This window comes from Oncorhynchus keta, chromosome 19 (assembly GCF_023373465.1).
Source record: "Oncorhynchus keta strain PuntledgeMale-10-30-2019 chromosome 19, Oket_V2, whole genome shotgun sequence".
In the NCBI taxonomy this organism is placed as follows: domain Eukaryota; kingdom Metazoa; phylum Chordata; class Actinopteri; order Salmoniformes; family Salmonidae; genus Oncorhynchus; species Oncorhynchus keta.
Window position 1 is genome coordinate 27275980 of NC_068439.1, and position 16919 is coordinate 27292898.

The 16919-nt window shown below is 41.6% G+C and overlaps 1 protein-coding gene across 4 annotated transcripts; it reads left to right on the top strand.

Annotated features, from left to right (window-relative positions):
* Window positions 1-654: 654 nt before the first annotated feature.
* On the top strand, window positions 655-16278 carry LOC118398022 (putative tyrosine carboxypeptidase MATCAP2). Of its 4 annotated transcripts, XR_004828545.2 has the most exons (8): window positions 655-1007; window positions 2462-3231; window positions 5090-5233; window positions 7250-7382; window positions 7801-8106; window positions 10965-11062; window positions 11790-12309; window positions 15896-16278. XR_004828545.2 is itself a non-coding variant. In XM_035792971.2 (7 exons), the coding sequence occupies exons 1-7, from the start codon at window positions 983-985 to the stop codon at window positions 11961-11963; spliced, it is 1650 nt and encodes a 549-aa protein (XP_035648864.1). In that variant the 5' UTR covers window positions 655-982; the 3' UTR covers window positions 11964-13471. The 4 variants fall into 4 exon arrangements, 3 of the variants coding, with proteins under 3 accessions (XP_035648864.1, XP_035648866.1, XP_035648865.1); XM_035792971.2 differs by lacking the exon at window positions 15896-16278 and having other exon boundaries at window positions 11790-13471; XM_035792972.2 differs by lacking the exon at window positions 15896-16278 and having other exon boundaries at window positions 660-1007; window positions 2466-3231; window positions 11790-13471.
* Window positions 16279-16919: the final 641 nt, after the last annotated feature.

Below are 16919 nucleotides of genomic sequence, written 5' to 3' on the forward strand. Positions count from 1 at the left end.
GCCATTCTTAAGTACCTGTAGAGTGGTCTGGAGTTCATCTGAAATGTACCATTACGTTTCACATGATAAAAATGTTTTGATTGATGGAACAATCCAGCCAATGGTTAGGCAGCTGTGGTTTTGGCAGAGGAAACTGATTGGTCTTGACTCAGGAGTAAAAGGTCCTGCCCCAGCGCAAATCTCTACAAATGAACAAAACTTTCTACAAATGTACAGATCTCTTGGTAAGGTGATAACAGTGACATAACATAAAGAAATTCAAAATACAAACCCAGGTAGTTCTGTGCTTCTGTCATCATTATAATCCCATGATTCAAGGCCTTTACCTTCAGTGAGACATAAAGAGGATGGAATTTGACCTGCCCGGTTAAATTAAGCATATGCTTTTCTTTATGCCATTGAGTCTGAGTCACAAATGTAAAACATGCAGAAATACATGGAATCAGATGAGCAGATATTGAATGAAGCTACATTTATTAAACAATTTGGTGGAGGTTTAGTAAAAAAAAAAGTGAAAAACATAATGCAAATATGTATAAACTGTAATGACACTATGGAATAATATTAGTTGCAAAAAATCGAATCTCTTGTCTTTTTACTGAAAACGTAATCTCACAGAAGCACAATCGTTTCTGTGTGACGTTGCCTGGGCACCATGGAAACCGCTCTTAGCTTGTGTAATTTCTTTCTTCAGTCTCTATAACAGTTTGAGAGCTCCAGGAGTACGGAATGACTGATGACATTCTCAGTTAGCTGGTTATCTGTTATCGTTATTTGACCATCTAGTTAGTTCGCTAGCTAGCTAATCTTGTTTAGTTTGATCTAGCTAGCTAGTTAGGTTAGTGACAGTTGGTAAACTGGTTAGCTAGCTACATTAGCCAAGGTTACGTATTAGCTAGCTAACGTTAGCTAGCTACTAGTTTTTTTTTGCTTGGAAGACGTTGTTGTCAAGAGGTGGTCCACAGAACAAAGACTCGAATCAATGCTCGAATCAATAAAAGTCACTGGTATGTATGCACTTCATCTGTGTATGACTTGAATTTGCTAGATTTAGCTAACATTAGCTTTCCAATCTGTCCAGTAAGCCATCAACAACAAAAAGACATTGCACTTCAAACAGATTAAATGCTTATAATAAGTTGTGCTGCATATATGCTGCATTTCCACCCACTCTGAAACTGGCTGTTGTTTTGACATCCGTTAATTTTATGTTTTTAATAGTAAAAATGTATTCTATTTTTAAATCCGTTCTAGAGCAAAAAACAACAAGCACTAGTATCATGACAGGTCAACAGATAGAGGCCAAGTTGAAAGCTGCATCCTCTGAAGATGGAGAGGGTCAGTTTATGGCTTGAGCGGGGTGAGCTGGTCAGGGAATGGTAGACGATGGTGCTGGAGTCTGCTGATGATCTTGTAGAGACATAATATGTTAGACATTATAAAGCAGTCATAACGTACATGCTTAACTTTTCAAGCACCTTTCAAGACACCAAAAGTCACTTTTACATACACAAGATAAAAAATCTATAAAAGCACACATTTAAAAGAGTAAGCATATAAAAAGTACACCAACATTGTTATAACAAGTCTAACAATGCATTATTACTGTCAGTAGCTGTTGCAGTACTTGTTAGTAAATTGACATGGTCAAGGGATATTTATCCATTCTTAATGTATTTGTTCCATGACCAGCTACTGACTCATCTTTTGGAATGATTCAGCTTGGGCACTGTTATCTGAAATGGTTTGTTTTGAAATCTGTTGTTGCCATGTGATCTGCAGAAGTCCTGAATTGGTTGAGTTGTTAGTGCAGTGGTTGCATAGCTTCCACATCAGTGCTCCTGTCTGAACAAAGTAGTTATACACAGTGTGATGACGCTCCTGGTCAACCAGCCCATCTCACTGGAGCACAGGACACAAGGCTCTGCACTATGGCTGCTACCCTGTCAGACTCTGGAGGCACGATGGGAATCATTTGGCGACACGCCTACATCATAACTGACTGTGCTTTGTGCATAATAGTCCCACTAAGGACTGCTGGTACAATTGCTATAAAGCTGTAACTGGAGAGGTTGTCGGAAATGTCCATTTGGATATGTCCATTTGAGGTCTATGCACTGTGATTCTATGAAATGGAGGGGGATAGAAGCAGCCTTTATTGCCTTGGGCTGAGTGAGTCAGTGTTGCTCTGCAAACATAAACTAATGATATCACCCTCTGAGCTATTGAATAATCCTCTATTGGGTTCTGTAAACAACACATGCACACATGACATAATTCACAGAAATCTAGCTTTAGAGCTGAACTGGCTGCAAACTGAAGAAGCTCCTCTGTCTCGTTCTGTAAGAGGATTAGTCTATGTACTGTTCAGTGGGTGAGTGAGAGAATCTAAAATAAGTAAGCTGCTGCGTCAGTATTACTGACTCAACCCTCGGTCAGTCATCATCACTTGTTGTTTCAGAAAGGCTTCATTGGCCAGAGATGGAGCAGTCTAAGAAGTACCTCCTGAGCTTGACAGTGCCGGTAGAGATGGAGATCTCTAAGAAGTACTCAAGCCCCACTGTGCCGGACAAGCAGCCTCTGAGCCCCACTCAGGTGTGCCTGGAGAAGCTGTCCTCCAGCATCCTCAAGGACCTCTTCACCACAGGAACCAGCAGCTACAATGTGCTCCTGCAGGGCGAGGAGGAGGAGAGACAGAGCCCAAAACACTCCCCGTACCGCAGGCCCAAGAAGACTTTGAGATGTGCCTCTACATCCAGCAGGTCACACGATAACCACCGCCATCCGTCTGTAACTCCTCTGTTACTGTTGGGCCAGCAGGGCAGCGGAGACACCAGGGACACTAGGCACTCCTCCCACCACCATGTCTTCTCCTCCCGCTCAGGGGGCTTTGCCAGCGGACAAAAGGCAGCCCACAGCATCACGGTCCTGGGTAGCACCATGGGCCTGTCCCCCCGCCCTGTCGCCCGGCCACGGAAGACCTGCTTTTCCAGCTCACCCCGTACCAAGCTGCCCTCTCTGCCCAGAGGAGGGGTGATACGGGAAGGGGAGAACGCCGGAATCAAGAAGCTTTGCATCCTCACTGCCATTAAGCCGTCCAACGTGGAGAAGGAGAAGGTGAAGTTCTTCAAGTCGGACTTTAGCTACAATCCTCAGTTTGAATACAGCAACCCTGTGTCTCCGCTGGTGCTGGCTCGCCACAACAATGCCTCCGACCGCTTCCTGACACAGGTGAGACCCAGGTCAATTAATTAATAGTGTTTTTTTGGGCCATTTTAAACCATAAATGTCCCTACACATCAGCTATAACAGTGGAGAGGTGAGGAGCGAATTATCATGCCAATTACTGTTACAGGTAAGTCTAAGGACAGGAGACACATTTTATACAACTAAGGTAAGAAGTAGACTAGGCACAACAAACAGTAAGCACTTCCAGAGGTCGGTACAGATGACCTACCCTGTCCTAAATCATGTCCCAAGTGCCCAATACTACTGCTGAGCCGGCAGATTTTAAATAGTGAGGCACATTGTGCCGGGGTCAAGCCCAGAGCCTGTGGCCAAACAATTTCTCTCTGCCAAACCTCTTATTCTCCCAGGACTGAGCTGAAGTAAATATGCTCACTCGGTGAAAGCCACGTAGCCAGGCAGCAGACAAACCCTGACAGACAAGCTTGGATAGATTAGTTGGGGGGGAAAGGTGCTTTAAAACTCAAGCTTAGCACACCAGTCAGGGGGTGGAAAGAGACACCAGTGCTCTCTCTGTCTGAGCTGTAGTCTGGAGATCTATCCACATTAGTATTTATCAAATGGCTATCCACATTAGCCCTTAGAAAGGCCAGATAGCCAACAAGCTACTCTAACGACAGATCAATAGCTGGGTGAGTATGTTAAAAGTCATGTTGTGATTACCCCAACAAGAGAGACAAGAGAAATCAGACATCATAAAGGTTATTGGATACATGAATATTACTGCACATCTTTGTACCTCACGCAATAGTTAGCGGAGCTTCAAGAATGAATTGAGGGAGAAATCAATTTCCAAGAAAATATTATTTCAAGCACTACTGTAAATGACAGTGATTGTACTAGGTAGCCTGCTGTATAACATATAGTCCAGTAGAATGAATATAATGTAGTCTGGGCTAGTGTTTTGACTGCGGTTGGAGTTTAATAGCAACCCCTAAGGTGTTCTGTTGTGTGCTTGCTATCTGGGTGACACTAGTATACTGATAGGAACCTATGGCAGCCTCTTTTGTTGAGTGAAGACTACAGAAAATGTAGGTAATGTGATCCTGTGGTGGACGTTGCCGTTTGTGCTATCATGTTTACTTTCTTCCACTCCTGGTATTAGTATCGTTTTACATATTCCCATTGTGTATAGCTGTGTGGCCATTCACTACACTGATGTAAAATAGAACCCCTTTTTTTTTGTTTTGATCCTCAATGCTGACAATCAACTGTTATTAAACTTCAAACGATGAAACACAAATTAGCCTATCTGACCAACTTCATGTTGTTTAGGCTACCTCATGCAGTTATCTTAACCCTGATAAGCTTCAGGAACTCATTTACACTGAGTGACTTCAACAGCTAATTGTGCTGTTGCGCAACAACTCCAGTTACTGTACATTTAACAGAACTGACTTGATTTCCAGTCTCTATTTGATCTCTATGGCGTGTGCGCTGGGGCGAGAGAGAGGATGATCTCTGTAATGATCTGTAGGGAGCAGGGACTGTTTCTATTAAGCCTAGTCCACAGCCCTGACCACACCACAGAGAGAAGAGAGAATGCACTGACCTGTCCTGCCCTGGCCTTGCCACCTGACAAAACAACTCCAAGTGCTATTCCTAAAAGGGAGCTATTTATATAGCCTAATCATAGATAGCTCTTTGCTATGCAGTATATCCCTCCAAACAAATCAACTGAAGGATGGGTCAAGATCTTGTTATTTCCCTCAATATCATCTGAACACAATGTACTCCTGAACTGAATCAAGCCTTTGTAGCTGTATCCTCACTGAGATAACACCTGTCCATCATTAGATTTTAGCATAATGTTTTCTGTTATTGTGTTTCTCTCCCCCTCCAGGCGGTGCGTATCATGGAGTTGGCCCTCCAGAAGTATGGGAATTATGAGAAGTTTGAGCAAGCCACAGGAGGGAACCTGCTCACCAAGTGCCGTATCTGGTACCTGGTCAAGAAGTACATGGAAAAGGAGGGTTGTATTGGGGAGGTGAGAGGACATGAGCCAGCTGGAGTAATCTGATTCTAGAACAGTGGTCAAGGGCAACTTTTACCTGGAGAATGGTAGAAGGAACCCCTTACCACAGATCCAGGGTCAACTACAGTGCCTTCAGAAAGGATTCACACCACTTTATTTTTTCCACATTTTGTTGCTACAGCCTGAATTGAAAATAGATTAAATATATTTTTTTTGTCACTGGCCAACACACAAAACTCCATAATGTCAAAGTGGAATGATGTTTTTAGAAATCTTGAGTCAATAAGTATTCAACCCCTCTGTTGTGGCAAGACTAAGTAAGTTCAGGAGTAATGTGCATAAAAGTCACTTAATAAGTTGCTAACCAAACATAGAGAATAAATAAGGATCTCTAAGGTCAGGACGTGACACCTAGTCACTACAAAGATACAGGCGTCCTTCCTAACTCAGTTGCCGGAGAGGAAGGAAACCGCTCAAGGATTTCACCATGAGGCCAATTTTTTATTTATTTTATGTTTATTTAACTAGGCAAGTCAGTTAAGAACAAATTCTTATTTACAATGATGACCTACCAAAAGGCAAAAGGCCTTCTGCGGGGATGGGGGATTCAAAATAAATAAAATCAAAATATAGAACAAAACACACATCACGACAAGAGAGACAACACTACATAAAGGGAGACCTAAGACAACATAGCATGGCAGCAACACATGACAACACAGCATGGTAGCAACACAATATGACAACAAAATGGTAGAAACACATGGCAGCAGCACAACATGGTAGCAGCACAAAAGAGGGTACAAACATTGTTGGGCACAGACAACAGGACAAAGGGAAAGAAGGTAGTGACAACATGATTGAGTCTTTGAATGAAGATATTGAGATAAAGCTGTCCAGTTTGAGTGTTTGTTGCAGCTTGTTCCAGTTGCTAGCTGCAGCAAACTGAAAAGACAAGCGATCCAGGGATGTGTGTGCTTTGGGCACCTTTTTAACTTAATGTGACTGGCAGAACGGGTGTTGTATTTGGAGGATGAGGGCTGAAGTCGATATCTCAGATAGGGGGGAGTGAGGCCTAAGAGGGTTTTATAAATAAGCATCAACCAGTGGGTCTTGCGACAGGTATACAGAGATGACCAATTTACAGAGGAGTATAGAGTGCAGTGATGTGTCCTATAAGGAGCATTGGTGGCAAATCTGATGGCCAAATGGTCAAGAACATATATTTTGGTGACCAATGGTGACTTTAAAAGAGTTTATTTGCTGTGATAGGAGAAAACTGAGGATGGATCAACAACATTGTAGTTACTCTACAATACCAACCTAATTGACAGAGGGGAAAGAAGGAAGCCTCTACAGAATAGTGTTGACTCAGGGGTGTGAATACTTGTGTAAATTAGATATTTCTGTATTTCATTTAAATACATTTGCAAAAACTAAAAACATGTTTTCACTTTGTCATTATTGGGTAAAATATATGTAATCTATTTTTAATTCAGGCTGTAACACAACAAAATGTGGTTTAAGTCAAGGGTATGAATGCTTTCTGAAGGCACTGTATGTTCATCCATCTCGTGGTTATGTCAGAGAGCAGTTCCCAGGTGTCCTATGGCTATAAAAGAACAGCCACACAGATACAGGAGAAGGCTGACATCCCCGACTTGTACAAGGTTTCCATTTCCATGAGCACATCCGCTTTACAGCCCTGTTGTTTTTGTTGAATAAATGAATAATAACTTCTGACACGTTCTGAGCCATGAAGGTCATAGAGACCATGGGAAACAGACATAAGAAAATACCACTCTCCCAGGGCCTGGTTAATCTTGTTCCTCCTAAATCTCCCAAAAGAACAAACCCCCTAAGATCACTATAATTAACATTCTGCACACCAGAATCAAAGCAATTTCCCACATAGTAACTCCATATTCTGCTATGGTACCATAGCGCTTATTAAGGTAGACGTTTCTTAACCACATATGGTGTCTTTGCCAGAAAAATCTCAAAATCTCTCCCTCTCTCTGTTGTCAGATAGTGGTCAACGTGACAGACGACCTCCTCTCCAGAGCGTCCATGACGGTGGTGAACAGCCGGCCCACTCTGACCATCAACATTGCCACAGCCCGGGAACACTGGCTGGAGGGCATGCTACGACACGAGATCGGTTGGTACTATAACTCCATTATACCTCTAGGGGTGCTTAGTTTTGTCAAGAGGTGCACAAATCCCAGTGTTTGTTCCAGTATTGCAGCCACACAGTAATTCAAGGGTAACAATGCACACAGTTGTCCTGGATCAGGGAGAATGGGTCAGGAGTGCTAGGTGCAAAATATGTATTGGTTAATAAGAGGTACTTCCACAAGCACAGCACATTTAAATGAACACAATCATTACTCATGGTCCTGGACCACTCAATACTGAACTTGCTGTTCGCTCTCAGTAATTCACCGGCCCACTAGTCTGCTCTGCTGTTCTCAGCAGCACTGTTATTTTTTCTAGGATGAGGTCAGCTTGGGACTCCTCACCCTGGTGGTGCAATATAGCCATTGCGATCATTTCCTGTGTCTGTGCCCTCTGCCCAGGCACACACTACTTCCGGGGCATCAACAACGCCCAGCAGCCGTGGAACAACGGAGTCGGCAGGAAGAAGCACAACCTCCGACCTTTGAACCCCACGGAGGAGGGGCTGGCCAGCATCCACTCTGTCCTGTTCCGTAAGGACCCTACCCTGTGGAGGGCTGCCTTGCTCTACTACACTGTGTACCAGGCCAGCCGCATGTCCTTCTCTCAGCTGTTCCACAGCCTGGGACGCTTCGTCCAGGACCCCAACACACGCTGGGACTATTGTGTACGAGCCAAGAGGGGACAGACCAACACCGCACAGCCAGGTAACTAACACAGACATAACCGTTTGTTCACACGCTCATCCAGATGTAGTATCTTAATTTGAGCCGGGTTGCTACAGCAAGAAAATAATCAATCCTACAGCAACAGGAAATGTGAATTATTATGTGGATTATAATTAATGGACATTTTTGTAGGGGTCGATACATCTTTCTTAAGGGAAAATCAAGTCTGAAATTTGAAGGTGTAAATTGCAAACTTCAGAAGCCTTTTTAAACCGCCGATACACTACATGTTCTGAATGTTCTGCATTTCAGGAAAGTTTTCCTGCAACAGGGTGATCAAATTAAGCTCCTCCATCTGTACATAGGCAGTCCTGCATGCAGCTACACGCCTATCTCTTACTTGAGCTTTTCCTCCTACTGGAGTCAGCATTTTCTACCAGGCCTTGGCTGTTTTTAACTTAATGAATGTGGATTTGGCTGTTAATAATTTCTGATGTAATGAATGTGGACTTGGCTGTTTTTAACTTAATGAATGTGGACTTGGCTGTTTTTAACTTCTGATGTAATGAATGTGGACTTGGCTGTTTTTAATTTCTGATGTAATGAATGTGGACTTGGCTGTTTTTAATTTCTGATGTAATGAATGTGGACGTTGTTTTTCATTTCTGATGTAATGAATGTGGACTTGGCTGTTTTTCATTTCTGATGTAATGAATGTGGACTTGGATGTAATGAATGTGGCTGTTTTTAACTTCTGATGTAATGAATGTGGACTTGGCTGTTTTTCATTTCTGATGTAATGAATGTGGCTTGGCTGTTTTTAACTTCTGATGTAATGAATGTGGACTTGGCTGTTTTTCATTTCTGATGTAATGAATGTGGACTTGGCTGTTTTTCATTTCTGATGTAATGAATGTGGACTTGGCTGTTTTTAACTTCTGATGTAATGAATGTGGACTTGGCTGTTTTTCATTTCTGATGTAATGAATGTGGACTTGGCTGTTTTTAATTCTGATGTAATGAATGTGGACTTGGCTGTTTTTCATTTCTGATGTAATGAATGTGGACTTGGCTGTTTTTAACTTCTGATGTAATGAATGTGGACTTGGCTGTTTTTAACTGATGTAATGAATGTGGACTTGGCTTTTTCATTTCTGATGTAATGAATGTGGACTTGGCTGTTTTTAACTTAATGAATGTGGACTTGGCTGTTTTTAACTTCTGATGTAATGAATGTGGACTTGGCTGTTTTTAATTTCTGATGTAATGAATGTGGACTTGGCTGTTTTTCATTTCTGATGTAATGAATGTGGACGTGGCTGTTTTTCATTTCTGATGTAATGAATGTGGACTTGGCTGTTTTTCATTTCTGATGTAATGAATGTGGACTTGGCTGTTTTTAACTTAATGAATGTGGACTTGGCTGTTTTTAACTTCTGATGTAATGAATGTGGACTTGGCTGTTTTTAATTTCTGATGTAATGAATGTGGACGTGGCTGTTTTTCATTTCTGATGTAATGAATGTGGACGTGGCTGTTTTTAACTTCTGATGTAATGAATGTGGACTTGGCTGTTTTTCATTTCTGATGTAATGAATGTGGCTGTTTTTTAATTTCTGATGTAATGAATGTGGACTTGGCTGTTTTTCATTTCTGATGTAATGAATGTGGACTTGGCTGTTTTTAACTTCTGATGTAATGAATGTGGACGTGGCTGTTTTCATTTCTGATGTAATGAATGTGGACGTGGCTGTTTTTCATTTCTGATGTAATGAATGTGGACTTGGCTGTTTTTCATTTCTGATGTAATGAATGTGGACTTGGCTGTTTTTAACATTTGAATGTGGACTTGGCTGTTTTTAACTTCTGATGTAATGAATGTGGACGTGGCTGTTTTCATTTCTGATGTAATGAATGTGGACGTGGCTGTTTTCATTTCTGATGTAATGAATGTGGACTTGGCTGTTTTTAACTTCTGATGTAATGAATGTGGACGTGGCTGTTTTTCATTTCTGATGTAATGAATGTGGACTTGGCTGTTTTTCATTTCTGATGTAATGAATGTGGACTTGGCTGTTTTTAACTTTGATGTAATGAATGTGGGCTGATGATGTAATGAATGTGGACTTGGCTGTTTTTCATTTCTGATGTAATGAATGTGGACGTGGCTGTTTTTAACTTCTGATGTAATGAATGTGGCCTTGGCTGTTTTTAACTTTTGATGTAATGAATGTGGACGTGGCTGTTTTTAACTTCTGATGTAATGAATGTGGACTTGGCTGTTTTTAATTTCTGATGTAATGAATGTGGACTTGGCTGTTTTTCATTTCTGATGTAATGAATGTGGACTTGGCTTGGCTTTTTTAACATTTGAATGTGGACTGATGATGTAATGAATGTGGACTTGGCTGTTTTTAACTTCTGATGTAATGAATGTGGACTTGGCTGTTTTTAACTTCTGATGTAATGAATGTGGACTTGGCTGTTTTTAATTTCTGATGTAATGAATGTGGACTTGGCTGTTTTTAACTTCTGATGTAATGAATGTGGACTTGGCTGTTTTTAACTTCTGATGTAATGAATGTGGACTTGGCTGTTTTTAACTTCTGATGTAATGAATGTGGACTTGGCTGTTTTTAACTTCTGATGTAATGAATGTGGACTGGACTGTTTTTCATTTCTGATGTAATGAATGTGGACTGTTTTTAACTTCTGATGTAATGAATGTGGACTTGGCTGTTTTTCATTTCTGATGTAATGAATGTGGACTTGTTTTTAACTTCTGATGTAATGAATGTGGACTTGGCTGTTTTTAACTTCTGATGTAATGAATGTGGACTTGGCTCTTTCAGTACGTACTGGTGTCATCTCCATGGGCTTGTTGTTGTATATTTCAGGTTGTTTCAGTAAGGACCAGGTTTACCTGGATGGCATCCTGAAGATCCTGAGACACAGAGAGAAGATTGACTTCCAGCTGCTAATGTCCCTGGGGAAGGTGGGTAACAGGGGGTCTGTTTAATATATCAGACTAGGACCCATAGACATAGCAACAGTAGGTTTATCAGGAGGCTGCCTAACCTGCATCCTATGCCTTTTTGTGCGTAATGATTATTTTTCAAAGGGTTTGCATTACACTGCAGACAGGAGACGCAAAGGGCGATGTGTTTGACTGTACAGCTTTCGTATCGCTCTCCTCTCTCCCTCTCTCTCCTTCACCATAACTACAATGCCTATTTGCACATGAATTTAAATGAGATGCCAGGCTGAAAAAGCTTACGTAAATACAGCAGTATGAGGAGAAAGCAGAGCAGACCATAATATGACTTCAGGCATAGAGAGGGAACACATGACTTAATGTGTTTCACACAGATGGGCTTCCAGTGTTACTGCTGTCTGTTCTAGGCATATCTGTATAGCACAGGTGGCCAACCCTCCTCCTAGAGAGCTACTTGGTATGCAGGCTTTTGTTCCTGCCCTGCTCTAGCACATCTGATTCTAATGAGCTGCTCATCAGAGCATGGATTCACAGTTCCTGGTGTGTTAGAGTAGGGCTGGAACAAAAGCCTGCCTGGAGAAGGGTTGGCCAGTGGCACTCCCTGCTGAATAGAAACTTGCTTGTATTACATTATTCCATCTGGATTGTTTCTGTCTGATGTTTTTATTTGCTTGTTCTAAAACACATTAGCATGATCTCGATTGTTTCTGTCTGTCTGCTTGCCCAGGTGTCGTACGAGGACGTGGATCGGCTGAAAGGCCTGGCGCAGATGGAGCCTGTGAGGATACCTCACTTCCTGCAGGACACAGCGTGCTATGCTGAACAGCTGGAGAAGATCATGGAGGTCAACCAGCTGACTGACGAGGAGCTCAGGGTGCTCATCCGAGACATGGAGGACTAATGGGCCTGCACACTCAGTTACTCCAACACATAGATTTTATAGGTTAACAGCAACCGGACCAAGATCCATTTGGGATTGGAACGTTTTGTAAATAACAAAGGCATAGAGGTTGTTATAAGGTTGTTATAAAGGTATGTGTTGGAGTACGTGAGTGTGCGGGTTCTTCTGTCCCAGTACCCCATGAAAAGTGACCATATGCTCCTCATCTGAGCATACCCAGAAAGAAGTGACCCCTGACCCTCCAGCATGCCACACTTCCACCGAGCTACTGAGCTACCGAAACCTCATTAAAGTCAGTGACATCATTCAGTGACAACCCTGCATCTCTCACTACCATCCCCAACAGGTAAAATGGCATATGATGTCATGATGATGTAGTTTTCTGGTTGAAAAATGGTTTTCTACTACGTATGGTAGCTGTGTGACGTGACATGACTTGTGCAGCGTACTGTATTGTATGTAGGGTTTCCCTCTCCATATTTCTCCATCTCTCTATCTCTCTCTTGCACCCCAAAGGTAAGTGCACTTCTATTTTCAATCTTCTGTTCCAAAGACTAATGGGTTCCTATGCTTTTACTGTACCCTTGGTTGGTTGCTGTTCTGATAGTTGATGTTCAGGGAATTACCCATGAACCAGAGAGAGTGTGTGGTTGTCAGGATCGGGCTGCAGTAAGAGACATACAGGAGAGAGATGGCTATGGTGTCATAAAAGCACAACACTGGTTCATGATGTGCCAGGTCACAGTGGAGGAAGGCATGTGGAAGAGGCAAACTAACAAAGCACAAGACAGCAACATAGTGCTGAGATAGTAGGATTGTGATAGCATAGAAGTGCATTGTGGATCATATGTATTTGTGCCCCGTTGATGTATCCGGCAAGAGGTTACCTTGGTGCAGCAGCATCAATCCCTTCAAACACCCACCGTCTTAAGATTTGCACTTTTCTCTCCAGTATTTATAACCTTTCACCTATGAACTTTGAACTGCTTTGTTTCTGGCAGTTTCCTTAGAGATAACCTTATAACCTTACACTGATAATCTCTCCTTGCTGCATTTTAAAACCAACCAATAGGCCTGGTGTTTTCAAAGGCACAGTACAACAGTAATATTGTACTGTAATGTTTTTCTCCATTTGTCAAACATGATTGACAGGTTGTGTATGTTCTTGCTTTTGGTACCTGTTATGAGAACTGAACACTGATATTTGATAAATATTGTTCTATTGACACTTTCACCTAGCCTGGTCCTAGATCAGTTTGTGCTGTCTTGCCAATAGTTATTTCTAATGACCATAGGAGTTGGCAGGACATCACAAACTGATCTGGAACCAGTCTAATTTTGACCTGATGTAGGTAGCATGTTTGCTGCCGATACTTCACCACAATTGGCTCTGGGCATGATCCAACTGTATGATGAGCACTATGTATTGTATTGCACTGTATTTTAATACCTCCTGATGTTCACTGAAGCCCTGGGAAACCCAAATAAAGTGGATCCATCACCTTGGAGACTTCTGTCTCAATCTGAGGAAAGAGGTGTTGCAGTCACCTTGTCGCTTCATTAATCTCCGGTTTCGCTGTGAGACGACTCCATTGTGGCTCTGTGTTTATTGGCACCTACAAGTACTGACATGCTGGACAATAGGCCTTTGTCTACACGGATCACTAACAAGAACAGGGCCTCTTGTCCTGGGCGGTCACTCTGCTCCATAGAACCTGTGTTGTATTCACTTGGCATGAAATGGAAGAAAACAGGCTGAAACAGGGAGGTACTATCTGAACTTGTCCAATAAGAAATGCTTGTTTTAATTTTCTGTTCCAGAATGTTTTTCTACTGGTGTGCCCTGATTTGTTAAACTGATAGGTGCTTGTCCTACTGGAGGAGACAACTTCATAGTGGGGGCTGGTCAGGAGGTGTTTTATATGGTTAGATATGGATGTTTATCAGTGGAGGCTGCTGAGGGGAGGATGGCTCATAATAATGGCTGGAATGGAGTCAGTGGCATGGTATCCACCACATAGAAACCACGTGTTTGATATCATTCCATTGACTCCATTTCAGCCATTATTATGAGCCTTCATTCCCTCAGCAGCCTTCACTGGTGTTTATAGCCTATCGGTCAAGCTTGACCTGGCTGTGTTATACTACTAACAATGGAATCAGGTTCATTTTAACATGGAAACCAGATGATAAATGTAGGAGATTCTACTTTTTACGCAAGACAATGTCAAAAGCCAAGTTTCTAAACATTCTGAGTCAGTTTTTATTTTGTTATGGCGTGTTTCACATGGCTTGGAAGCCAACCATAAATATTTCACAGAGCCATTTTGTTTTAGAAGCTTGTCTGGTAGAAGTGGGTTAAATGTTTGTAGGACATGTGTGACAGCTGATGTGTGGGTGGGCTCAATGAGAGGAGGCCTCTGCAGTCCACATCTTTCACCGCTAGAGGGCAGTCCCATCCACTACTTTTTCCATAGCTCTATTCGCCAGTGATATGATTAGACTATGATATGTGAAATCACTTAAAAAACGGAAGAAAGCGGTAACTCAACTCCCAACATCATATACCAATGATGAAAGTAGAATTATGAACATTATAAAAGGTGCATTTTACTTCAAACACATTCCATCCTAATGTGACAAGAGCCAGTATTGACCGATAATAACCACACTCTTAGTGAGGATATGCTTGTATACATGACATCACAGACCGAAGGTTCCTTCTGAACTTCCTCATCCTGTAATACATGATGTTGACAGTGATGTAACCATAGCAACAGAGGATGTAACATCCCCCAAGCACAGTTCACTCCGACACGTGCCACTGAAAGAAGAACTTGGCTGAACTGAAACAGATAAGCTGTCGCAAGAGCAGAGCTCGAAACTTTCCAGGCACACTTACCTTCAGGATGTCCCGGCTTCCAAAATAGGAACCTCAGCGACGAATAGTCCTTATTTTCACATTAATCATCTGGTTGGAAAGCCAGGTCTACTTTTTTAGGATACTGATAAAGAATACTCTTAAATGTCTGCCCACATGACAAAATTCTACAGTTTACTATAGAATAGTACAATACTTACTATAGAATTATAACAGAAACTGTAGTATACTGTAGAATACTACACCACACACTGTAGGATCCATCGATCATGTGTATTGTAGTACTTACTATAGAATGTTGTATACTGTAGAATACTATAGTAAATACTACAGTGCTATCTGCAAAAAAAACTGTACTAAATACTACAATAAGGTCTGAAAAAACACTGCACTTTCAAATAGTAAATACTACAGTGTTTAATTTGCATATACCTTGCCAATTCCCCTCCCCCATATCGCAGTTTGAGCCACCAACAGACCATATATTGTGTTCCCTACAGATTATAGAAAAGGGCAGAAGCTCTCAACTATCTGTTCCGACCCCAGTCCTACCTACCTACAGGTTATGGAAAATGTGTTATTTTAGTATTTCTCCAGTAGGTTTCCTGAAGAAGAAAGCCTCCACTTCTATGTCAAAGATAATAAAACAAAAACACTACAGTAAATACTACAGTATACTACAATACACAAAAAAACTACATTAATTATTATAGTATATTCTACAGTTGTCTTTTACCACAGTATTTATACCATAGTTAACTGTAAATACTACAGTATACTACAGTAAATACTACAGTATCCACTGTAGTGTTTTTGCAGACTACAGTGAATACTACAGTAAATTCTGCATGAACACTACACTGAATACTATAATAGCCTATCTAATAGGCCCAATTAAATTAGATGCTCATAGTAATTTGTTGTATGGCTACTTCAGAAATATGAAGTCATCATAGCCAGAACAGGTGCAATGGTTATGATATACACTGCATTTACAAAACATTAAGAACACCTTCCTAATATCGAGTTGCACTCCCCCTTTTGCCCTCAGAACAGCCTCACTTCGTGGACACATGGACTCTACAAGGCGTCGAAAATGTTCCACAGGGATGCTGGCCCATGTTGACTCCAATCCTTCCCACAGTTGTGTCAAGTTGGTTGGAAGTCCTTTTTAGCAAAGTAGCTAAAAAGTAGTAAGTAGTTGAAAAGTTGCTAATTAGCTAAAATACTAAAGTTGTCCATGACGAGATTTGAACACACAACCTTTGGGTTGCTAGATCAAATTATATGCCCACCCACCTTTTGTTTTTGCCTTAGGTAACCTTTTGTCTTAAGAATCGTATCACTGGCTGACACACAACACCCCATAATGTCAAAGTGGAAGTATGTTTTTATATATATTTTTACAAATAAATGAAAAATGAAAAGCTGAAACATCTTGAGTCAATAAGTATTCAACTCCTTTGTCAACAGCTGAACTCCAGCCTCCCATTTCCCTCACAGAGTCAAATGTATCAGTATTACTGTGCATCAGTGTGGAAGCTATAGGCTACAGCTACGTTATGTACAGTGCATTCAGAAAGTATTCAGACTCCATGACCTTTTCCACATTTAGTTACATTACAGCCTTATCCTAAAATTGATTATTCTGTCCCTTCATCAATCTACACACAATACCCCATAATGACAAAGCAAAAACTGTTTTTTTTTTTGCAAATATATAACAAATTACTCAGTACTTTGTTGAAGCATCTTTGGCAGCGATTACAGCCTGGAGTCTTCTTGGGTTTGACACTTCTCTGCAGATTCTCTCAAGCTCTGTCAGGTTGGATGGGGAGCGTTGCTGCACAGCTATTTTCAGGTCTCTCCAGAGATGTTCGATTGGGTTCAAGTCCAGGCTCTGGCTGGGCCACTCAAAGACATTCAGAGACTTGTCCCGAAGCCACTCCCGCATGGTCTGGCTGTGTGCTTAGGGTCGTTGTCCTGTTGGAAGGTGAACCTTCACCCCAGTCTGAGGTCCTGAGCAGGTTTTCCATCAAGGATCTCTCTATACTTTGCTCTGTTCATCTTTCCCT